This window comes from Acanthopagrus latus, chromosome 16 (genome assembly GCF_904848185.1).
Source record: "Acanthopagrus latus isolate v.2019 chromosome 16, fAcaLat1.1, whole genome shotgun sequence".
NCBI classification, from domain to species: Eukaryota; Metazoa; Chordata; class Actinopteri; order Spariformes; family Sparidae; genus Acanthopagrus; species Acanthopagrus latus.
In genome coordinates this window covers 17,458,010-17,482,586 of record NC_051054.1, presented here as the reverse complement: position 1 = coordinate 17,482,586, position 24,577 = coordinate 17,458,010, and the positions used below count along the sequence as shown (strand labels likewise).

General features: G+C 41.6%; 4 protein-coding genes across 9 annotated transcripts; all 4 read left to right on the top strand.

Annotated features, from left to right (window-relative positions):
• The first annotated feature begins 331 nt into the window (after positions 1-331).
• On the top strand, positions 332-2,974 carry zpcx (zona pellucida protein C). Its single transcript, XM_037125551.1, has 9 exons — positions 332-795; positions 874-986; positions 1,061-1,140; positions 1,211-1,382; positions 1,466-1,571; positions 1,659-1,744; positions 1,814-1,899; positions 1,974-2,820; positions 2,899-2,974. The coding sequence occupies exons 1-9, from the start codon at positions 376-378 to the stop codon at positions 2,918-2,920; spliced, it is 1,932 nt and encodes a 643-aa protein (XP_036981446.1). The 5' UTR covers positions 332-375; the 3' UTR covers positions 2,921-2,974.
• A 1,149-nt stretch (positions 2,975-4,123) lies between these two features.
• Positions 4,124-12,574, top strand: pabpc4 (poly(A) binding protein, cytoplasmic 4 (inducible form)). The gene is made up of 15 exons (XM_037072755.1): positions 4,124-4,753; positions 7,105-7,298; positions 8,131-8,246; positions 9,211-9,350; positions 9,430-9,524; positions 9,605-9,742; positions 9,835-9,930; positions 10,067-10,336; positions 10,853-10,943; positions 11,107-11,202; positions 11,347-11,477; positions 11,594-11,684; positions 11,770-11,900; positions 12,003-12,126; positions 12,227-12,574. Exons 1-14 carry the CDS (start codon positions 4,561-4,563, stop codon positions 12,102-12,104), a joined length of 1,884 nt encoding a protein of 627 aa, XP_036928650.1. The 5' UTR covers positions 4,124-4,560; the 3' UTR covers positions 12,105-12,126; positions 12,227-12,574.
• Positions 12,575-14,017: 1,443 nt separating this feature from the next.
• On the top strand, positions 14,018-18,244 carry ppie (peptidylprolyl isomerase E (cyclophilin E)). The gene is made up of 10 exons (XM_037072297.1): positions 14,018-14,152; positions 14,629-14,727; positions 14,843-14,886; positions 15,723-15,749; positions 15,867-15,948; positions 16,034-16,137; positions 16,218-16,341; positions 16,563-16,748; positions 16,863-17,005; positions 18,024-18,244. Exons 1-10 carry the CDS (start codon positions 14,122-14,124, stop codon positions 18,090-18,092), a joined length of 909 nt encoding a protein of 302 aa, XP_036928192.1. The 5' UTR covers positions 14,018-14,121; the 3' UTR covers positions 18,093-18,244.
• A 393-nt stretch (positions 18,245-18,637) lies between these two features.
• LOC119004957 (gap junction beta-4 protein-like) lies at positions 18,638-20,623 on the top strand. 6 transcript variants are annotated; one of them, XM_037072303.1, is made up of 2 exons: positions 18,638-18,889; positions 19,373-20,623. In XM_037072303.1, exon 2 carries the CDS (start codon positions 19,408-19,410, stop codon positions 20,197-20,199), a length of 792 nt encoding a protein of 263 aa, XP_036928198.1. In that variant the 5' UTR covers positions 18,638-18,889; positions 19,373-19,407; the 3' UTR covers positions 20,200-20,623. The 6 variants fall into 6 exon arrangements, with proteins under 6 accessions (XP_036928198.1, XP_036928197.1, XP_036928195.1 ...); XM_037072302.1 differs by having other exon boundaries at positions 18,639-18,889; positions 19,343-20,623; XM_037072300.1 differs by having other exon boundaries at positions 18,640-18,893; positions 19,314-20,623.
• Positions 20,624-24,577: the final 3,954 nt, after the last annotated feature.

Here is a 24,577-nt window from a genome sequence, read left to right as displayed (position 1 = left end):
TATGAATTCATAAAAGTCGCAGATTTGGCTGTTTATACATGAAGATGTAATATTCAGATTTTTGTAAAAATCATCCATTACTTAGATATCATCAAGTGAATAATTAATCTATTGTTCTGGATGAAGAAGACTAGACTATTTATTCTAGATACAATTAGCCTCAGGTGTAAGGGTTTTAACAAAAGCCCCCTAAAATCTAAAAATGACAGTAAAAAAACAAACCAAAAAAAACAAATACACATTACTGGCCTCATAATTGCCTGTGAGCCTCGTTAGCTTCATCACCTTCACCTGTCCCTCCTGCCGCTGCTCCTTCTTAATGACACACCTGTGGCAGGAGAGCATCAGAGTGGCTGGTCCGCTTCGAGGTCTACAATGGGGACAACAGAGATAGTCCTCTGCTTTTTTCTTGGACATCTTATTGCTGTTCAGTCACGAATGAAGGAGCAGGATGATGCATTTCCCAGAGAGTTTCCAGGATTTTTTGACTACATTTCACCTTTTCCATTCAAACGCAACTTTGATTTCACTCCTTATGACACCATCTTCAGCTCATGGCGAACTCGGATTCCTGATTTTCACATGCTATCTGAGTTCCCTCCCATCATGCACGTTCCGAATGTAGAGGTGTTTTGCGATGTGTCTGAGCTGACCCTGCGGGTGGATAAAAGATTAAACGGTGTCATACTGTCTGCAGAGGAGATACAGTTGGGTGATGGCTGCTACAGCAATAGAGTGCTACCGCACCAATTTGTCTTCGTGTACAGATTGGATGAGTGTGGAACTGCACATGTGGTAAGTTGACCAAAGTCTTATCTATTTCCTCTCCACGTCTTTTTGACGACTTTTCTGAGATTGGACTTTCTCTTACAGGTGCAGAATGGCCTGGAGACGTTCACAAACACCATCTACTTGAATCTCAAAAAACCTCTCCCCAACTGGTGGCAAACTCCTTCCCCAGTGCACATCTCCTGCACCCCGAAGAGGTGCATCTATTGAGATATTAAAGCTTTAAGTGGTGACAAGTAGTCATACTAAACGGGACTGCTTGTCTTTTCAGGTCATATGCTGATCCAAACTTCTTTGTCTCTGCTGCATTTTCTGAAAATGACAAGATCTTTGACATCAAAGCCATGAATCGTGAGTAATCTCCAAGATGCCATTAAGCTAGTTTGTCTTTCATAGATGCATAGTTTTGTTTTTCCTGCAGCCACCTGGAGCAGCACTGCAGAGTCTAGTATCTACAAAAGAGGCCAGGCTGTCAACCTCCAGCTTTCTGCCCAAACCGGACCAAAGCAGCAGCTCTTCATCCACTCCTGCTTTGTTTCTGCGTCTCCCGAACCTGAGACTGCGCCCAGGAAAGCAGTCATATTGAATAAAGGGTTAGCAGCCAGTCAGGAGCTGATGGGAACACTTGCACTGTTATGATACAATCAGCTGTGGTGATTCTGTTTGCTCTCTGCAGGTGCACGGCCCCACTGGGTTCTCCTCATGCTGTCGTACAATTTGTGGCTTCTAACAGAGCAGATGTGGTTAATTTGGCTCTGAACACGTCTTATCTCATTTCTGAGGTGTTAATTTTTTATGTATATTGAAAATTTGGCTTTAATATCCTCTCCCATTCTGCCATATGACCTTGTGAACTCTTCCTTTTGAAGATGTACATTCATTGCAGTGTCCTCCTCTCAGACAAGGGTGTCACTATGGGCTCTAAATCCTGCAACTATAATGTGATCCAGTCAAGGTATGTGTCTACACGTAAAACTGCATTCGATGTCTTTTTCCATTACTTGATAAAATTGCTCTGTTCCAGATGGGAGGACCTGAGTGGAACAGCAGAGGTGTGCAAGTGCTGCAGCTCAAAATGTAAAGGCCCGTCAATCAAGCACCTCCCTGACGGTCAGTGCTTTGTGGCTTTTGTAAAGTGCAACTGCAAATGGGCTATTTCTGGTCCTCTAACTGTGTCATTTCAGATGTCAAGGCTGTTGTCAGCATTGGCCCATTAGTCATTGTGGACGAAGATGTAGAGATGACTCCAGAGCCTTCACTCTCTGAACTGCAAGAAACCCCCAGTCCTCCTGTTGGTGACCCCATACAGTTTGATGCCTCTGATGGAGCAGCGACTGAGGATGCAATTGTTTCTGGTACTTCAATATCAGGAAGCAAGCTCTCCTCGCCACCTCAGGGTGTCATGGTTGTGAGTCAGGACCCGGCTGGAAGGCTGACCCTTTGGCTGCCTGAAGAGGTGAAAGATACTGAACAAAGCGAGAATATCAGTTCTGAGTCTGACGACTACTTGACAGTTGAGTTACAAGCAAATGACCTTCCTGAGCTGCAAGTCTTGACTGCAGACCAGCAGTCTCCAAATGAGATCAGAGATCATAATATGAATCTTCTTACACTGGTTGACTTGATAATTACTCCACAACTGGAAAAGGCATCAGCTGCAGAGGACTCTCAAATGAAAATGTGGCTGGGAGGCGTTCAACTGTCACACACTGAGGCTCCAGAAGAAGCTGATGTCCCTCTGCCAGATGAGACATCTGAAGAAAAGGATAATTTTAGCAAAATGAGCGATGAGCTGGCTCAAAGGCATGCAGATCCAGCTGTTATGTCCGGAGAAGGACCAAATGATGTACGTCCTATAATTCGCTCAAAACTTCAGTTCTCCAAAGGAAGAGATGGCTTGCAAACATTGAGCTACGAGGAAGAAGAGGTGATGCAAGAGGACAAAGGTGTGATCAGAAGATTAGGGATGGATGCACTTAAAAGAAAACCAAGGCAGATGGGAATGCGGTCAACTTTCCTGGATTTGTTGAGGTAATCTTAACCTGCGATGTTGTGTTTTTTTTCATGCATGTGAATGACTAATTTTATTTCTTAATCTTTTACCCTCAGGAGGATGGACAAAGCGGAATAATTGCAGCTTCATAAGAATAACCATTGCATTGAATAAATGTATTTAAGCTGTAAAGCTGTTTTTGTTTTTTTTCCATTAAATGTGTATATACAAATGTTAAGATAAGCAGGTTTTCACTTCACCCAGACTGAAATGACCAAAATCAAACCCAATAAATGACTGGCTTCATGAAGTGGGTGATAGTTTTAATAACTTTGATGTGGGTATCAGGTGACATTCACATACTCAAAGGACTGAAGAATTAGGATTCCAACTCGATGGACATGTAGCAAACTACTTGTATCTTGGTTTATACATTTGGAAAGGAAATGACATAACCAGTAATTTTTTTTTATTTTTTTTTTTAAATAAACAATAACCCCCTCTAAGTGCAACAAAAAGTGAATAGTTGGCAACTATTGAACCATCTGCCAACTAGTCTGATGATTATTCAAATAGGTTTTTGTTTTTTGTTTTTTTTTTAAAAACACTTTTTCCATAAGTCCGTTCTGATTGCTGCTTCTTAAAGTAACATTATGGTAATTGGCATTTTGAGCAATATGGCGCCCTCCACAGTTTGAGTGCAACATCACTATAGTAAATGCAAATCCCTGGTCTGTAATAATGTCAGACATAATGTAGGTACAGACTACAAAAATGTTTTGCATCATAACAGTGTTATGTGTTAAACTTCTATCTTGAAGTGAACATGTAGTGCTGTGCTCCTGCTGAAGTTGCACAGTGCAGGAACAAGTGATGGAGGGGCAGAGTGGCTGAGGCACCGTTCACCCCATGACAACACACTTTACCATTACAGCTTCATTCATTGATATCATTGTAAAGTCACAAAGTTGCTTTAAAAAAATGTAACCATCACATTTGATAAGTTTGTACTTTGCATCTGTCTTGCTCTCTCTATTGAAGACACCAGTCCTTAGAAAAAGAAAAAAAAAGAAAAACCATTTGTTTCCTGCTGCAATAATTTAGTAATCACCTTTTGGAAGCTTTAAAACGATCTGTCCACGGGCTGTTTTGTGTGAGAGCCTTTTGTATTCCCACCCAGATGTCGCTGTGGGGAGCTGGGCTCTGTAGTTGGAGCGGTGCTGTGTGCGCTCTCCCTTTTACGCCGCATGCTCAGTGTTTTTTTTTCCTCTCCCAAGTTTGACCCTGGCCACTATTTCCTCCGCACCGTCACTCTCTATAAAGTGCCCATGCTTTTCCTCAGGCAGTCTCTTTCCCCAGCCACAAAACAACCGTGAGTGTCTAACTCACTGTTCTTGAAAAACTTAAAAATAATATAAAAAAATATAAAAGCAACAAAATCTCCATAAAAAATAAGAACCTTACTATTTAAAGAAATACAAACATAAAAAAAAATTGCAAAAAATTAATAACAAAAAATAGAAACAAGAGGCCTCGGGCTTAACCCGAAGTTGTTGTCCACCTTTGACGGAAGACTTCAGGAGACATCGACTTATGTCGTGATTTTTTCAGGTTTGATATTTTCGCAACAAAGCTGGACCCCAGAGCCAGCTGTCGGTGTCTTTATTAGGCGAGAACTGAGGCGCAGCTTGGACCCAGGATACGCTTCACACCGGCATTATTCCTCCTGGCGTGTCTGAGGGAGGCTCCGCATTCACTTATTTTGTGAACTCCGAGATATGAACACAGCGACGGGGAGTTATCCGATGGCTTCTCTCTACGTTGGCGACCTGCACCCGGACATCACGGAGGCTATGCTGTACGAGAAATTCAGCCCAGCCGGACCGGTGCTTTCTATTCGGGTATGCAGGGACATGATCACCCGGCGATCCCTGGGATACGCTTATGTCAACTTCTCCCAGCCAGCTGATGGTAAGAAATACAACCTGCAAAGTGCTTTTTAAAAAATAAATAAATAAAATAAATGAATAAATAAAAGCATGTTACTTGCATGTGGCTTTAAGGGGCTGAAAGCATACATCCTTCAAACACTGACAATGTCACCATATGCTCTCAATGTCAGTCCTGAAACTATCCACATAATCACAATTAGGGACATGCATAAAAAATATTGAACTTCAAATTCTGGTGGATGAAGTGATATTTGACCCACATAAGCATGTCCCAGTTCTTCTGTGCTCCTGCTAATCTGTGTCACCACCATGGTTGAAGCCCTCTCTCACATTATGAGTTTGACTCATGTTTGAAAGTTAACAGAGATTCAGTGTGTGTCCATCAGTAACAGCATTGCAACTGGGAATATACTGTAGGCTCCTTTTGCAGTTCTCACTCATTGAGCCCAAAACGACCCATTTCTGCTCCTATTTAAAGGGCCACTGAGTGAAGTCAATTCCCACCACCCTCTGCTGCAACAGTATGTTGACTGAAAGCATGAAAAGTGACAAGAACAGCTGAACAGTGACGATAAGCTGAACACCTGATCGACATGTTTATGTGTATTGTTTGGAACGTTCAACTGTATCAGACTTGATCCTGCTTTTATTTGGATTTAATCACAGTTTTATCTGGAGCGTCTATGCATCCACGGGTATAGCAGAAGTGTTTTTAGCATTGAGCAATAGTAGCACGTGTTGTGGTTGTCTTTAAAGGCCCAGTGATGCCACTTACATTGTGTGGACTCTGTTTGCGCCTTGTATCAACGTTAAACACCTGTCACACATTTATCTGAACTGGCAACCAAAACCCGCAGTAATTAGAGGCTATGACTGGCTCACTTCCAGGAAGATAGTATCACTCACTTGAGTAAATGTAATAAGAGCCACAAGTGAGGAGACACCATTTGTTATTGGAGGTGTAGCTATGGGGGATGGTAGCTGTTGGGTATTTACATGGAGTCCTGACTAACACGTGTCGGAGGGGCAGTAGCTGTTTGCTGCCTGTAAAACACTACAAAAAATGTTCCTGAACAGAGTTATAATATAGATTATACATCAGCAGTAAATGTTGTTAGTCATGTTACAGCTGTATGTATTACAAACACTCACTGGTGTTGCTCTTCTTAGCATTCTAGTTGAATGTGTCTCTTCCCCATCAATGATAGAGAATGCTCTACTCACACTCCATGCCAGCACATACCTCTCAGGACCCCTCTCTAAATATAGAAGGTCTTTCTGAGCAGCTCAAAATCTGCCTGCCCATAATAAATGTAAGTTCTTAACATGACAGGAATGGTTAACAATGACAACTAATCCAACGCTAGCATTTTACACAGCTTCACTTTCATTCCGAATGATAGCATGTGATACATGACTAATGACCATGCACATACATCAGATCTCTTTTGGCCTTTTTTTAAACTAAGTTTTCTACACAGAACCTTCCAGTAGTGCACATGTTTCACAGCGATCACGCACCTTTTCTGAGCACACTGCCTGTGTGAAGTACAATTGCAAGCCAAACTGCTGATGCCAGCAGACGCAAGGCAGCTCCGTTTTGTTTACCAGACACTTTTAGCTGGAAAGCCTGGCCTGTGTGTGTGTGTGTGTGTGTGTGTGTGTGTGTGTGTGTGTGTGTGTGTGTGTGTCTGTTCCCGTGGAGTGAGCGAACAAAAGGATGTTTGGCATGTGTGCCCACATGGACATGAGAGCCTATATGACAGTTAAAGCTGTAGTCTGAGAGAGAAATGGTAGAAATAGTTATCAACCTGGGCTCAAAGATGGCATGATTGGAGGAAATGAAGAATGAAACCTGTTACTACTTACGCTTATTTGTGTTTTCTGTGCTGGTACTGCAACTGGCCTAGGTGGGACGTGGCCCAGCAGCATGTGGTGAGTCAGAGAAGGGGGCCATGTGCTCCTAGCTGCCACTGCGGCTGCCCCTTCACACCTGTCCCAGCTGCTCAGCAGCCACATGGTCTACTGCAGTATCTTAACCATGTTACTCAGGCCGTATCTGTGCTCGTAGCAGCAGTGATTCTTCGTTGTAACACACAATGCACGGGAAGGCAAACTGTTGTACTCCACTGTAGATTTATGATATTTCTCTGGGAAAGTTATTCAGGCAATGCCGTGTTTGTAGTCTAAATCATTGGCTGGTTTATCACAACTGTTACTGGTCGAGAAACAACAAGGACTGAGCATTATAGATGAAGCATGATATATAGCATACATACTAGTGACTGTCATGTTGTCAGACTCATGGCTCTGTGTAAACAACCATGCATGACCTTTCCATTCACCTCTCTGCACCCTCCTCCCTCCCAGCTGAAAGAGCCCTGGACACCATGAACTTTGACGTGGTCAAAGGGAAGCCAATCAGAATCATGTGGTCTCAAAGAGACCCCTCCCTTAGGAAGTCTGGAGTGGGCAACGTGTTCATCAAGAACCTTGACAAGTCCATTGATAACAAAGCCCTGTACGACACCTTCTCCGCCTTTGGCAACATCCTCTCCTGCAAGGTACAGTTGTCATAGATGTAACTAAGAGGCTTTAAAACAGTAATACTGTTTTGGGTTTTTTTTAATGCTTTATATGTTCAGACTGTTCCTGCTCGGAGTCTCAGACAAATTGTGCCCAAGTTAGACTAAAAATGTACCCATAATCCTATGAAAGTAAAACTTTTTCACACAAACTTACAAACCATTTCTCCTGCCAATTCCAGCTAAGAACTGGTCACATTGTTCCGATACTTCCACATTTTGGGAAATGCAATATTCAGTCTCTTGCAGAAAAGTAAGATAAGAAGATACAACTCACATGTCTGTAAGTTACATATGAAGCTACAGCAGGAAAATGTTGCTTTTATTGTTTTGATTTATAATATGTAACATTTCTGCATTACAGTGTCTAACAACTAGACTTGTGTAATATATTGTGTTGACACATATTATCCAGATGAACCTTTAATGTTCCAACAAGGCTGAAAAAGAGACTCTTTTCATTTTGCTCAAGCTAATGGTGCATTTAATTTCATTGCATGTTGCTATAACTTCTGGGGAAACATCAGATGAAACGTGAGCGTGAGGAAGGAAGACTAAATATCATTTGAATAAGACTTTAATACATTACCTCATCTGTCAACATTTCTGTCTGAGTCACGTAGATAGATTTGTATCATTAGTGGTGGTTGTTTAACAGTTAACAGAACAACTACCATGATCCCGCATTTCTTACATCTTTGGTTATGATAAAGAGTCCCCACAAACTTTGCATTTAAAATTTAGGAGCGGCCTGCATGTATCATGATGCCTCACTTTTGATGCATATTTACCCACATGTCCTCTGCTCCAGGTGGTGTGTGATGAAAATGGCTCCAAGGGCTACGCCTTTGTCCACTTTGAGACCCAGGATGCTGCTGATCGTGCCATTGAGAAGATGAACGGCATGCTTCTGAATGACCGCAAGGTGTGAGTGTCTGATCATCTAGGAACTGGGGACAAAGGGGTGTTCATTGTTGATAAAGTTTTGAAAATAATTTAGCTTGCATTTGAGAATGATATTGATAGTATTTGATAGTTATCATGACATTTAAGGTCCTCATGTAGAAGGTGCAGTACTTGGTGAGCTAATGGTGATGTGTAATGTATAAAGCTGACCTGTCTGTTGTGTTGCGTGAACTGACTTTTCATGTCTTTTTCCAGTTGGTGAGTTTGTGCGTGAATAATCTGACTAATAAACTCATCTCTCACTGCTGCCAGTATGAAGATAACCTCGAAATTGAGAGATAACAAACTAAAAAACTCTAAACTTACTCTCATCCTTCCTAGCAGATGCATTTTCTGTTGCCTCATTTGTCAACTCGCTGGTCACCCGTCTTGGAGTGTTTGTATGTGTGTGTATGACAACGCTTGTGTGTTTTAGTGATGGATCGAATGCAGGAATGCAATACTGGATGGCGGAAGGAGAGAGAGGTCGTCATAGCAAGGTATATAAGATCATTTGGTCCTCCTCAGCTTTCCTGTACTGTACTGTGAGACTCTGTTCCTCCATCCCTCTCCATCCACCTCCTCATCAAGTATTTGGACCAAGAATTACAATGGTTGTCACTGTGTTTGTCTAGCATGCTGACGTATCTGCCTGCCTCTGGTGACATTAACCGCGGTTGGTTGTCTTTTCATTGTTTACCCTAGGTACAAGTCACACGATGAAAAGTAGCTGTGAATTTGATTTGTGGATGTTGTCTTATTTACCGTTGCTTGCATGGTCAGGTCTTCCTCTGTCATTACGGAACTTTCTTTACCCGGAAACCTGGATCGAGAGTGTTTTAGATCGGGCAAAGACGGTCAAAAGAGACGGACCCTGGTTTGTTTTCTCATCTCGGTCGGGGCTGTTTTAAAAGAGTGCGCATCGCTGCTCTCCCTCTATCTTCAGGTTTGTGGGTCGTTTCAAATCTCGCAAGGAGCGGGAGGCTGAGCTTGGTGCCAAAGCCAAGGAGTTCACCAATGTGTACATCAAGAACTTTGGGGATGATATGGATGACGAACGCCTGAAGGAGCTTTTTGACAAATACGGTAAAATTAGTAGATCCATGGGTGTTACTCCAATCTCTACAGTCTTACAGCAAACTGACCTGACCTTTAACCTCTGCAGGTAAAACACTCAGTGTGAAGGTGATGACAGACCCCACCGGCAAATCCAGAGGCTTTGGATTTGTTAGTTACGAGAAGCATGAGGACGCTAACAAGGTACACTAGCCTAATGGAAATGAAGAATTTTAGTGAGCCTTTATAAGTCATTCCTCTGATAATAATGATTTAATCCAAAGGCTGTAGAGGACATGAATGGCAGCGACCTCAATGGCAAAACTGTGTTTGTGGGCCGGGCTCAGAAGAAGATGGAGCGACAGGCTGAGCTGAAGAGGAAGTTTGAGCTACTGAAACAAGAAAGGATCAGTCGTTATCAGGTCTGTAGAAACTAACCTCTTAATTAATCAAATTAATCTGGACCATTTCAAAGAAGCTGCTACCTATGCCTAACAACTGTGTTTGGTTTCAGGGTGTAAATCTTTACATTAAGAACCTGGATGACACCATAGACGATGAGAAACTGCGTAAGGAGTTCTCTCCGTTTGGGTCTATCACAAGTGCTAAGGTGAGAATGACCAAACAGATTCTGCAATGCATTACCACTAGAGACAAGACTGTGCACCACTGCAATATAAATATAGCAACAGTGTGATAGTATTGTCTGCTTGAAGGTACCCAGTTTCAATCTGTTGACATTTTAGGTGATGCTAGAGGAGGGCCGCTCCAAGGGCTTTGGCTTTGTCTGCTTCTCCTCCCCTGAAGAGGCCACCAAGGCTGTGACTGAGATGAACGGACGAATCGTTGGCTCCAAACCACTCTACGTAGCTCTCGCTCAGCGCAAAGAAGAGCGCAAAGCCCACCTCACCAACCAGTACATGCAGCGTATTGCTGGCATGAGAGCCATGCCGGCAAACGCCATCATTAACCAGTTCCAGCCCACCAGTGGCTACTTCATGCCAGCTGTGCCACAGGTGTGAAAATCAAATCTTTATACCTGCAAGTGACCAAAAACATGTTGTAATGTGGGTTTAATATAAGTCTGCATACTTTATTTAAATTAGTATATCAAGAAAACTTTGATAATTCCCAAAAATTACAGGTGAAGATTTCCAGTGGCATTGCCAAGAGGTTTCTTCTGATACTTTTGTTCAGTTTCATTTTAGTTTTATTTAAGTGCCATGAATTAAGTAGTTCCATCAGAGGTAAAGGTGGGATGCTTTTTTTAAATTTCATTCTCTACATTTTTTGGTGTCAGCTGTTTATTTGTTTTTATTTAATTTAAAAAAAAATGAAACAATAGGTCAAATAATATTGCCTCCATCTTGGTACTAATTGACATTATGATCCTATATAAACATATGTGCTGTCTTGTCCACACTTCACATTATTACAGCAGTCATTTTAGAACTTGTTATTAAAGTACCTATTGTGTAGGGTATGATTTTAATGCCATAAAATGACATATTTCACTGACTTCTACCCTCCAGGCCCAGAATAGGACTACATACTATGCACCCAATCAACTGGCCCAAATGCGACCCAACCCCCGATGGCAGCAACAAGGTGGCAGAGGTCAAGGTGAGCATATGGCATCATATGATAGCGCATCTACCTTTGATATACTTTCAGTCATCTATTTCAGTTGTACTGTAATGGACCAATAAAAATGTACAACAGTTTTAATGCAGTTAAGTTTCTTGTCTAATCTTATTGGTTTTGTCTCCACATCTGTCACTCTCAGGTGGTTTCCAAGGGATCCCCAACTCACTGCGTCAGCCAGGACCCCGAGCCAATTTGAGACACATGACTCCTAATAGCGGTGGACAGGGCCCACGAGGTGTGTTGACCAATACAACTGAACAAAATTATCACCATCATCTCATTGATTCTGGATGTTATTTCATCGATTGATACTACATGTACATTAGTGGTTGTCAAGATACCGTGTGAATTCTGCTGCATTACTCCACCTCTCTGCTAGCTTCTGGCCAGGCCATGGCTCCTCGCCCCTCAATGGGAGTCCCCGGGCCCCGTGCCATGCCTCCTTACAAATATGCCACCGGTGTCCGTAATCCAAACCCACAGGTGGTGCAACCTATTGCCTTACAGCAGGTATGGGCAGACGACCAATCACATCGGTCACACAGATCTTGTGTTCCTATCACATCAAACCCCCAAACTTATCATTTTTAATCTTCTCTCCTATGTTCTATATTTGTCCCTTCCAGGCTCAGCCAGCTGTACACGTTCAGGGCCAGGAGCCTCTCACAGCCTCCATGCTGGCTGCTGCACCCCCTCAGGAACAGAAACAGATGCTAGGTAAGAATTCCATAGTGTAATGAAACAACTGTAGTGCTTTTCAGTTTGCATTAGATTGATTTGTTCTTTTTTTTTTTTTAAATAGGTGAGCGTCTTTTCCCACTGATTCAGTCCATGCATGCCAACCTGGCTGGAAAGATCACTGGCATGCTTCTGGAGATCGACAACTCTGAACTGCTACATATGCTGGAGTCTCACGAATCTCTGCGTTCAAAGGTACTTCCCTCATTGTAATGTTTTGCCATTATGTCACAGTGAAATGTGTGCTAGCCATACACTACACTGTGTCATTATTCACGTCTGATGTTTGGCGTGCAGGTGGAAGAAGCTGTGGCTGTGCTCCAAGCCCACCAGGCGAAGAAAGACGCCACTCAGAAAGTTAGTGGCATGCCTACAACTGCTGCTGCTGGCACATCCTGAAGACATGTGCTCCATTAAATTGGTATGATGATACATAAACAGTGAAGGTGTTCATGCTTGCTGATTTGATCGTGCATTGCTGAAGTTGAGTAAGTTATAAAAAAGTCATTGTGTTGTTTCAGGGCACAAACAAACGAGCAGAGATGCGAAGAGACTCACTACACTGACTCAAAACTCCAGATTCTTCTGAGCAATTAGGCGGAAGGGAAGAAAATTTGATTTTAAAAATATACTTGAACATTTTGAAAAATGTCACAGTTCACAGTTTTGTAGTTCTGTAATACTTTTAAACTGCATACTGAGGCCCCTAACTCTGTGGCAAAGGAGATAATTTTTTAAAGGAAAATGAGCCTTGTTCTTTTTCTTTGCTTGGAAGTTTTATGTTTGATTTGAAATTATGGACTCCCCCATTCTATCATGTTATCATGGGTGTGTGATATTCTCAATAAAGGGATGAATTATCAAGGTTACCATTCTTGTGTTATTTTAATGCTTACGTGTAACCTATTCTATTCAGTTTCAAGTGTGTAAGTGTGACAATTATAAGTTTTGTCTGAGCTTGATAGTTATAATTAAGGTTGTTTTGTTTTTACAGATGATTGATATAAAAACCAATATTTAATCTGCTGGTTAAAAGGTATTTTTGCACTAAAGACAGAAGGACAGAGAGGTCTTTCGTTGTACCATTATTTGTTATAAGTATGGTTACTGAGCCCATGCATAGAGACCTCATGATCATATTTATTTTCATTAAATCACAACAAAATTGACAAGGCTGTCACTTTTGCATGGTCTGATACTGAGCTCTGAAAATGATTAAAACCATAAATTCGTCTAGTTTTGTAAATAAGAACAATGTAATGCTGAAATAAAATTCTCTTTTATAGGTGCCAACTTCATGTTCATGTCATTTTTAAGTCATTCTCAAAAAATACGTTCATTTTGGAATTGTAAGTATGAAACCCAATCTAAAAATGTGATCCGGATAACAAGAATGGAAATATTTTTTTATTCAAGTGACACTTTTGTGGTAACTTTGTCGGACCAGGTCAATAAAAAAAATTGTCAGGAATAATCTGAAGGAAAAGTGATGCAGTCAGAGAGCTTGCAGAGTGTCCAGTGTGCTGCATCAAGTTAATAGCAAGAAAAAAGGACAGACCTCAGACTGCAGAGGCCCACGTTTAATGAGGCTTATGTAGAACTTGGTGATATCATTACACCTCTTGTAAGGAGGGTGTCCCCTGTTAATAATAGGTGACATATATACAACAACTATACTGCAAATTAAAGTGATTTTGTCTTCGTCTAAGTCAAACTAGGGCATTGCAAGACGGTTTCTCACAACCTGGCAACCCATAAGTTATATTTTTTGTTGACCTGTAACTGATGCATAAGTATTGGTAATTCATAAACAATGAATTAACAATGAATTCACTAAGTAAGTGAATTGTAACATTTAAACCCTTTATACATATTTGAAGTTTGTGCCCAAATGATTTCTGCGGCACACGATATGACAAGAAAATTAAAACAAATTGCATTGCTTAGAAGAGTGTCGTGTAATTTCACAGCTGCCATTTCAACTTGTCATTACAGAAAAACACAGGTGTTACTGATAACATTAACGATAGCTCAGTTCTGTTCTACTAGTGAGTCGTGCGTGTGGCAGTGAGCCAGCATCCTCAACTGGCCTTTTTTTTCACATTTTAACATGTCACAGCAGCAAAATCACAGGTGTAGGTGATACTGTGAGTGATGGCTGAATTCTATTTAGGTGCTTCCATTTTAAGCTCTGGTATTTTGCACACAGATATACTGGGGCTCTGGAATAGACCATCAATAATGTAAAATGTTTAATATGATGGGATAAAAAGGTAAATATGAGTTGTCAAGTTGCAGACAGTCTCCTCCGACAGACGGCGCTGCAGGGGATTTGGACATAGGGAGGCGGGCTTCGATCGCTCTGCACCAATCACGAGCAGCGGGGGTCAAAGTTGAAGGGTTAGCCAGATCCAATATGGCGGCTAACAAACGAGTGCTGTATGTTGGTAAGTTACTGTTACTTTTCATAAAAACTTATTAAAGTTGTGTTGCTTCATCATATATAGCAAGCGTAATAATGTTGTTACTTTATAAGTACAAAGTGTGACACAAATGAATGTGTGTAGAGTGCTCGTATAATGAGTAAACTCTGATATGTAACGATGCAGCTGGTAAAACATGATAGCGGCAGCTGAAAACCTGCCAATCTCGCCGATTTAAAACCTCAGTCACTTTCCACTGCACCAGGAAAATGGTATATCATGTCCAGTTGTGTAATGAGTTGTATAAGTTAACGAAATAAACCAAATATAACAGCTTTAGCCTCAGAGTTTCATTGGTTCTTGTACCCTGAGGGCACGTTCATGATGCAAACCTGCAGTTTTATCCTCTCTGTATGAATAGACAAACACGTATAAATGTTCAGTGTTAGTTTTGAGCTATACGCGACAATCTAAGCGTCATTTCGGTGCATTTCTGACAGGCGGCCTGGCAGAGGAGGTGGATGAGAAGGTTTTACATGCAGCTTTCATTCCGTTTGGAGACATCACAGACATCCAGATCCCATTAGACTATGAAACAGGTAAGATCAGTGTGTGTGTGTGTGTGTGATGGTAACTGCACTGTCACAGCATAACTGCATAACTGTGGGTAAGATAAGTATTAAGCTATATTAATGTGTCATGTTCTATTTTCAGAAAAGCACAGAGGATTTGCGTTCATTGAGTTTGAATTGGGAGAGGTATGTACCACCTATAATGATGGAGCACACACTAAAGACTGCAGTATTCTGAAATAAGCCCTAAGTCCAATAATATATCCAATAAATACCTGCTTGTTATGGCCTATACCAGCAAGTTAATTTAAGATTGTTGGTGTTTTTAAAAGAGGTTTATAAACTAAGCAGCAGTGTTTGACGCCACTGGCACTGTAACAGCAGGCTTCTTATTTCCTCCTGCATTGAAGAGTGTATGTTTCATTTTGTTAAGTCAACAAAATCAGTTTTGGCTGGTGTTATCGGCTCGTTTTATTTCCAGTTTTTTCACCGAAACTAAAACATAGCCAGTGATAAAAAATTATATATTGCATCCCTCATTTACCCAATTAAAATAATATTGCAAATTCATTACTGTAATGATTGAGGTGGCATTCTGTATCATTTTCTTATATACAGTCTTAAAACATAAATAGGCCATAGTAAGCCATGGTAGCAACATAATGCATTTAAGGTTCAAGTGGGGACGTTCCCAGTTATTAATATGGCTTCATCTCTAGCATATTTCTTTCATATCTCTTAATTTATATAGGCGTCTCATTCTCAGTGGAGACCTTGTCAAAACAACAGCAGCAATTACACACAACAGCAGACAGACAAGATATTATTACACTCTGTAAACAAAAAATAATACATTTATCATTATCCTTTGTACACAGCCTAATTGGAATACGGTATTTTTAAGTGAAAAACCAAGGGTACTCTCACTAGCGAATTTAGTGCCGTGAGGTTTGTTAATTGACACATAGTGGGACTGTCACAGTCAGTGTTTCTGTGCTCATGACCTGTTCATTCTTTTGTAGGATGCTGCTGCAGCTATCGATAACATGGTAAGTGGAACACATTGCTGGATTTTAGTTTTGTTTCTGAGTCCTAGCTGTTGTGAGTTTGCTTGCTTGTGAGTCCAGTGCTTTAATTTTGACGTTTGTCTTTGTTCTGTCTTCAAGAATGAGTCTGAGCTGTTTGGACGGACTATCAGGGTCAACACGGCCAAGCCCATGAGAATCAAAGAAGGTTCTTCTCGACCAGGTGATTGATAAAACCCCCCTTTGTAGAAAATTATATAGAAATTTTAATCCTTGGTTTGGATTTTTAACTCTGCTTTTCCTTTCAGTGTGGTCGGACGATGACTGGTTGAAGAAGTTCTCAGGGAAGACGACAGAAGAGGCTGAGGCTGAGGCAGCAGGTGGAGAAACAACCAATACTGCCACACAGGAGGTGAGGTGGCTTTTTTCTAAAGTGCTTTGGTACCTTTCGACTTTTAACTATATTTAGATAGTAACATGTTTTTTTTGCAGGGTGAGCCCCCGGCCAAAAAGGGCAGAGTCAATCCTCAGGTTTACATGGACATCAAGATTGGAAACAAGCCAGCAGGGAGACTACGCTTCCTCCTTCGGGCTGACATTGTTCCCATGACAGCAGGTGTGTATGTGCGCTGTCAGGCTTACATTATCACATCTTTGTCATACATATGTACTGTAGCACCATACGCAGTATATTGTTAAGTTTGTTTGCATGAAGAATTGGTAAAGATACTGAAATGAATTCATGTGTTCAATAACTGTGTTAAACAAGTGTGTTATGATATCACCAAAAAATCAGTTGGCAAATAGTGATATCTTTGTTTTTTCATGTCTTTTTAGAGAATTTCCGCTGCTTGTGCACACACGAGAAGGGCTTTGGCTTCAAAGGCAGCAGCTTTCATCGCATCATCCCACAGTTTATGTGCCAAGGAGGCGACTTCACTAATCACAACGGCACCGGCGGCAAGTCCATCTACGGCCGGAAGTTTGACGATGAGAACTTTGTCCTCAAACACACCGCTCCAGGTGAGGAATTTGTAAAAATGTCTGTGTCTGTTCTCTCTTTGAATGAGCTTATGGTTTATGTTCATCAGCAGATCATGAAGATAACTGCCCAAATGTTGTCTTTCATGCTCACAGGACAGCTCTCCATGGCCAACTCTGGGCCGAACTCTAACGGCTCTCAGTTCTTCATCACCACAGACAAAACAGACTGGCTGGATGGTAAACATGTGGTGTTTGGAGAACTGGTAGAGGGAATGGATGTGGTCCGTGCAATGGAGGTAGAGAGACATTAATAATTATTTTTCAATTTCTTTCAACGACAGGTTTCTATTCCCAATATGTTCTAGAAATCGCAATCTCAGTAAGACTCTCGGTTATATTGATAAGTTGGCAGGTTGTTGTTACTTACTGATCTAGTAGAAAGGATGGTGGTTTTGAACGTTTCAGGTCCCACTGATAACTGAACAGACTTTAACATCGACTTTCTCCATCAAATGAGTGCCCGTCCACTCGGTCTTGTTACAAACAATAACTTGTTTCCACATTTATCCCAGTTGTTCCACTGTTACCTGGGTATAGCTACCTGGGAATACAATGCATCTACCTGTTTCGGGTGCACAATGTCAGACGTGCTTCCTTTGTGCTGTAATTTGTCCTTTTTTTCTGGAAAATTGAGCCTGGTGGGCAGGCTGAGCACAGTGAAAGCTAGGTTCATAGGGAACCAATTTACATGCATGGTGTCATTTTCCTCCAGTCATTAAACTGTTCAGTCAGGATTTACTTCAGAATGACAGGCTGACGATTGTCTATTTGTCTATCTATATTTAAATTCCAAAAATAAAATATGTGTGATCATACCGTCCACAAGTGTAATCTAGGTTATTATTATTGTTATTATTATTATTATTATTATTATTATTATTATTATTATTATTATTATTTAAGTTTGTAAGAGCACAAACTAACAACTCTATGGGCTTGTTTGAAGAAAGAAGTATAACACACTTCAGCTGCTTCACATGGGGTCGACAGCTTGTCTAGTGCTCACAGTCTCTTCAGCATCATTCTGATGAAGACTCCCACGGCTTTGAAACGTTTGTCGTTTCAATAAAGTTTGTTGGCTCAATCTGTGTGCAACGGTACACTTCAGAATATATATCTCAGATATATTTCTCTAAGCTTCATGTTATATTGGCCATTTTGTGATTAGTTTGTACCATTTTAAAGACAATTATGCTGCACTTTGGCAAATAATTGCTCTATCTTGAAAAACCTTTTTTTTTTTTCTCCATGCAGGCTCAGGGATCAAAAGACGGCAAGCCGAAGCAGAAAGTCATCATCTCTGACTGTGGAGAATATGTGTGAATGAAAAAGGAGTGTCTGCTTGTTTTGTATGAGTCTATGGAGGCAGAGGATGTCGGTGATCACAAGTGTGTTCATGGTCTTTTGTACTTTGAACCCACACCACCTGCCATGTAAATATTTCAATAAACATTTTTTTTTATAAAGAAACCACAGCTTGATGTCTGTCATTCTTTTGTGAAGCACTCTGTTCTTTAAATGTCCTATTTAAATAAACTTATCATTGCTTACAAAATAAATGCCACATTAATCTGCTGGTTTTTGGCTTACCCCCCCCTTTTTTTTTTATAGTTGCACAATTACCTATTTAGAGCATGTTGTCCTTATTCTGAAGTTGGGCTGATTAAAAAAGTAAACCGGTAACTGGCTGTCAGTATTGCCATAATTATAAACACGTGTATTTTGCTTCTAAATATTTCACATCATACAAATCATTCATGCTAAAATATATCACCTGTTTATTATGAAAACTATTTACTGAGCTTCATGTAAATTGTGAATCGATCACGTGCTGGGAGCCAGTCTGACGACGCCACGCTCAAAAAAAAAAAAAAAAAAAAAAAATCATAAAGAAAATCTTGGCCCGCCTACTTCACTTAATTGGACAAACAAGTATTGTGTATAGAGGAATGGGGCTGCCACACCTGAGCGGGTCGGGTGGCAAGAAAGAAGAAAGGGCAGACGGACAGCTCCACCCCCTCCACTCCCGTCCTGTGTTGAGAAATCTGCTCAGCTACTCATCGGTGAGGCTCATCCGAAGCCCGCTCCGACGCTGGACCGTAACAACAGCGATTTAAACTGTAAGTATGTACATTTCATTTGTATGTTTACGAGTCGGACTTTCGGATTTCGATTTAGTAGGTTGTTAGATGTGGGTATGTTGTATATGCGTAATTACGCACGGAATGTACAAAACTTGAGCGCGTTAAACGCTGTCGATGCGGGGAGAGTGGCTGATTTGAGTCAGAGCTGTCGGACTGTATGTCAACAGAGGGGCGAATGAAAATATTTTTACTTATGACATGAAAGTTTCTTGTTCAGTGAACGTTTGAAGGCAGATTTATATGCTGTTTTGCACTTATACCTTTTAGATTTTTGCCTTAAAGATATGTAAACGTGTATTTATATGTTAATGACGTTCCCACCGCCGTTTGTTGCCTTGTTGTCTCAGCTGCCTCCTACATTTGTGACATGATTTTTTTTTTTTTTTGCTTGGGCTAGTAGGTACCTGAATTTTGTCTGTGCCGTTCCAGCTGAAAAGAGGTTCCTCTGTCTTCCATCAGCAGGAAGAGAAGCTAGACAGTGAACAAACCTCACCATGAACTGGGCATTCCTCCAGGGCCTCCTCAGTGGGGTGAACAAGTACTCCACTGCCTTCGGCCGAGTGTGGCTCTCTATCGTTTTCCTCTTCAGGGTCATGGTGTTTGTGGTGGCGGCGGAGAAGGTCTGGGGCGATGAACAGAAAGACTTCAAATGCAACACGGCTCAGCCCGGGTGCCACAATGTCTGCTACGACCACTTCTTCCCCGTCTCCCATGTGCGCCTGTGGGCCCTGCAGCTCATCTTCGTCACCTGCCCCTCTCTCCTGGTGGTGATGCACGTCGCCTACAGGGAGGACAGGGAACGTAAACACAAGCTCAAGTATGGAGAGAACTGCCGCCGCCTCTACCAGAACACTGGCAAGAAACGCGGAGGCCTGTGGTGGACGTACGTCCTCACCCTGGTCTTCAAAATAGGCGTTGACATCACTTTTGTCTACCTCCTCTACCACATCTACGAGGGCTACGACTTCCCCTCGCTCATCAAGTGCGAGCAAAAGCCCTGTCCCAACAAGGTGGACTGCTTCATCTCTCGGCCGACTGAGAAAAGAATCTTCACCCTCTTCATGGTTGTCACCAGCCTGGTCTGCATCCTGCTCTCTATTTTTGAAATCCTCTACCTGGTCGGCAAACGCTGCCGCGAATGCCTCACCTCGCTCCATAGTTCTCACCACGTCATGACCAACACGCTGTCCAGTGGAAGCACCTTGATGGAGTCAAACTCAATAAAGCTGACAGGCAAAAGCACCCCTGAGACGCCTGCTCCTTCATACAGCTTGGCCATATCTTGAGATGCTGAAAGACCTCATGGGAGAACAAGGACATGGAAAAGAAAAAAGGTGCTTGTCCTCACTCTGCAGGCACTTCCCTTCAAAGACTTGGCAGCCGACATTTCTCTGCTCAGGCTCTGAACTAGAACTAAAGTAGTTCCTCACTGTTTCTGTGCCACAAGACCCATGTGTCATTAATGTGGAATGTGCTCACTATTTTGTGTTGGGGTAGGAGCTTTTTTTACGGATGAAGTGCCACGCAGATTTTTTTCCTCTTTTCTTTCCTGTGCAAGGGTTATACCCTTGCACAGGAAAGAAAAGAGGAAAAAAATCTGCGTGGCACAGTGACAGATCTAGCCTTGATACCAATTACATGAGTCACCATGGTTTGGAGAGTATGGTTTTACAAACACATGTGGTTTTCTGTGTAAGATTTTCCTTCTGCTCAGAGCCAGACCTCCAAATGTTTACTTCAGACTGTTCTTCTCCCTTCAGTTCACTCAAATGTTCATATGTGAGTCTTTGGCAATAGTCTACATAATTTATCAAAAGGTTTAAAGATTGTACTGTTGTGCATGTTACTGTTTCACGTTGCTGTCCTCTTACAAGCAGATGAGAGCAATGGAGCTGAAATTGAGTGTTGTAAACACAGCTGTTAATCGTATCAGGATGTGCATATTTCAGTGTGGAGATGCAGTGTGGCTGCATGATTGTTTATATTATTTTTCATTAAAGATTTACGTGTTTTTGAAAATTAGTTCTTTTTCCATTATTAAGAGAGATCCATACACAGTAGCTCTGCCCTGTAACAGTTACACAAAATGTAAAAGGAGTGTTAGGAAATCCACTAATGAACAATGTAAACCCAGCCAAAGCTTTTGTTGACTCTGCTCGAGCCCTGTGGTCTGACAAAGACCTCGAACTCCCTTTCTTCTACAACTTATTTCCATGTGTTTCATGCAGCCCTCCCTCCCCACTGGCACACTGTTGCTAGGATCAGCACCCTCATTGTTTAGCTTGATTGGTACTTTATGAAGGGTGGAGGAGGAGTCTCCCACTCCTCGGTTCAGTTCATCGGTGCTGACACACATGGATCCACCCAGCACAGGAATGTGTCGGTCCGTGCAGCCCGTGAACGGATGTTTCCAGTATTTAAACTTTGCAAAGTGTGATAGGAGAGATGCGGTGAGAGTAGAAAAAGACACACTTTCTCAATCACGTCTTGTGGGATTTGATCCGTGCAGGTATTTTTAGACACTCTCCTGCTGCTGAGGCTGTGAAATAGCTCTAGACTCTGGGACTTTTGATGCCAACCCAAAACCAACCCAGAACTTGCACCACTCAGAGCATTAAAGAATGACATTAAAAGAAGTCAAACAAAGTATCTCTCAGGATCATCTACAGGCACCTCTGTGAACACATTTCATCAGAACTATTAATGTCTATTTCAGTCGACAGTCGTTCCGATGAAATCTTATTAACGAGCGTGGTCTGTGGATCATCAGAGTAACTGGGGCACTGTTTCAGGAAAGACAAGTTGCTCCTGGAATGTCATTTTTGATCCCCGCTGTAGTGAGCTGGCAACAGCTTGAAATCTAAATCATCATCCCTTTAAACTCAAAATATGAGGAAGGAAGAAGTAGAGACATGTTTTTTTTGTGTGAGAGATTTCTCAAGAGTAACTCATCTGCATACAAGTACATGACAGGTGTACTTGTGTGTGAGTGAGTTACTCCTGAGAAATCACTGCAGACGGACATCATCTTCTTTCAGTAGTGACGCAATAGGCTGACTGGGTGAAATGATGACGTCTCAACTAATTATCACTTTGCTTGGAGGAAATAGTGTCCAAACAGTATCTATGCTCTAAATTAAAAAAAAAAAAGTAATATCTACTAGCACTTCTACTAGCTTCAGTGTGTCATCTGAGTTTTCTCTCTGTTGGTCCAGCCTGACTGGGTGGCACTCTAAATCACGGGGACCCTCCCATCTTTATTGGGGTGGTTTTTCTCTTCTCTTTGTCCTCAATTTTTCTGCTCTCTAGTACTTCAGTACCAGCAACGCAAACTGTTTATCCTGTCGTGCCTGTGGGCCTTGTTGAGACCTGCAGCTGGCAGATGGTGACTCACAAGGTGCATTCCTCCAGGTGTGTCCCAGCAGACCGACCGCTTCGTCCAGTTCTTCATCTACAGCAAAGAACTTTTCTACCACCCCCCTTTAAATGTAATCCTTGTCGACTGAACAGCTCTTAATGCTGCGAGTACGGATGTTGTGATCACGTGCTCACCCTTCATGTCAAAGATGATTTTCCTGAATATCACAGCTGCGGTTGAGACATGTAACAAAATCCTGAGAGTTTTAGCTCATGGCTGCAAGACTTGGAAGTGTTTGACTTAGAGAGGCCTGCGTCTCCTCATAGTGTTACTCTTCACTCAATTGCTTGTGGGCACCCATGTTTTAGCCTGCCACCAGACTGCTGTCTTTGAGGTAGTCATGACCACTGCTATTGCTGCCGTTAGCTAGTTAAAATATGCAATATGTATTATGCAATATGGAACAATTTTAGTTGAAAACAAATTGTGAGAAAAAAAAAATCAGTTTTTATATTTTGATGTTTATGTATTGTGTTCCAGAGATATACTGAAGTTAGCTTGCTAACCAGCTAACCCCAGCCTGTCCTGGTCCCAAAGCTCCCATTCATTATTGCTAACTGCGCGGCTAACTGAACTAACAAGCTAACAGCAGCTACAGTTAGCAGAAGTCAACAGCTACTCAGATAATATGCTACCAGATATTTGTCTTAAGTATGACTTTGACAGGCGGCCGATATTGCACCTTCAAGTACACCTAAAAATGTGTTGAAAATGTGTCACTTTGATATTCTGTCATGTAAGAGCCGTATTCGGTCAAAATCGCCTCCAAACCTCAGCTTATGGACCTGTTAGGTCCCCTTAGATGGTTAACTGTTAGCTAGCTAATGTTAGCTTAACCCAATATGATGGTTTAAACTTAGTGGTACTGTGGACACTGGGCATATAAACAAAGGTTGACTAGTATCTCAACTTTTAATGTAACATCATATGTTAGAACAAGTAGCAGTATGTTTACTAATTTAACTTATATCTCAGATGTTTGTATTCTATGAATGTGGCATCTCAGCAATTCCCATACCACAACCTTGTAAATCAAAGTTTTCTCAAGAAAGTTTTCACTTCCTTCTCCTCTGCCGGGGGCCCCTATTTGTCATGAGCCTATTGAAAACATTGCATGCGATTGTACCAAGCAATAGACATAAACCGGATTTAAACCGGAGACTAGTGATGTCTGAACAAGTCTCCTGTTATATAACTTAGACGCAGGATTTCAATAACTTCTGTTGTGGGCATGCAAGAACTGACAAGCGCTGGTACAGATTTGGCATTGTGTTCCAGCTCATATTTGATACTGGCATAGATGTAGTAGTGCTGTTTGACTGGCAAATCCTGTCTGCAAAGCGTTTGAAAGTGTGAAAAGTTTGGTTTCGAAATCAGGCGGACGGTTCAGTGGAGACAAAGGCTCATGGTCTGACAATAAGGATGTGTGTAGGACCGCTGAGAGTTCATGAATTGTGACAGTGTCATCTGAGAAGAGCTCGGTTTTTGAAAGAAAGAGGGAAACACAAAGCACCTTTAAGGTTGCTAGATTTAAAAAAAAAAAAAAAAAAAAAGCACAGTGAAATGTCAAGCTTCCCTACATACACGTTTCATGATGTAGTTAACAAAACAAAGAAAAATTGTAAGAGTCCTTAAAAAGTTCATCTATTTTTGTCCCTTATGTCAGAATAATACTGAATCTATGATTATGTAGATAGATTGCAATAGTTTAACTGACTGGCAGGAGGATTCTCTGTAGCTTTAAAGGTGCATTATGTAGTTTTGGGGTAGAACAGTATTCTTGGGACCTTATTTTCTCCCCGAGAACAGCTTGTTTACTCTGTCATGGAATTTCTTCTCCAAAACCCCACAGAGCCCCGTTCAAGCATCCACATCACACCTATGTACTACACAGTGAAGCACAAACATTCAGCTGTAGGAACGCAAAGAAAAGCTTTTGACTGGAGAGGGACATATCTTGCATATCTTTGGAAAGGAATTCCCACTGTAATATTTGAACTGCTCTCTCCACTCTGACCTCCTCTCCACCCGCTAAATCGCACAAAACTAAACAAAACAAAATGCTGCCCGGCGCTCGTACCACGTCAGGAAGCTCGCAGCAAAAAGAGACATGCACAACAACAAAAAAATGCATTCACCTCAGGGTGTGTCTGCCTCTGTCAACTTACGCACACTGAGGCACTCAGAGGCAAGTTGGGGCAGGGAGAAGACAATCTTTTCCTGGAAACACTGAATATTAAAAAAAA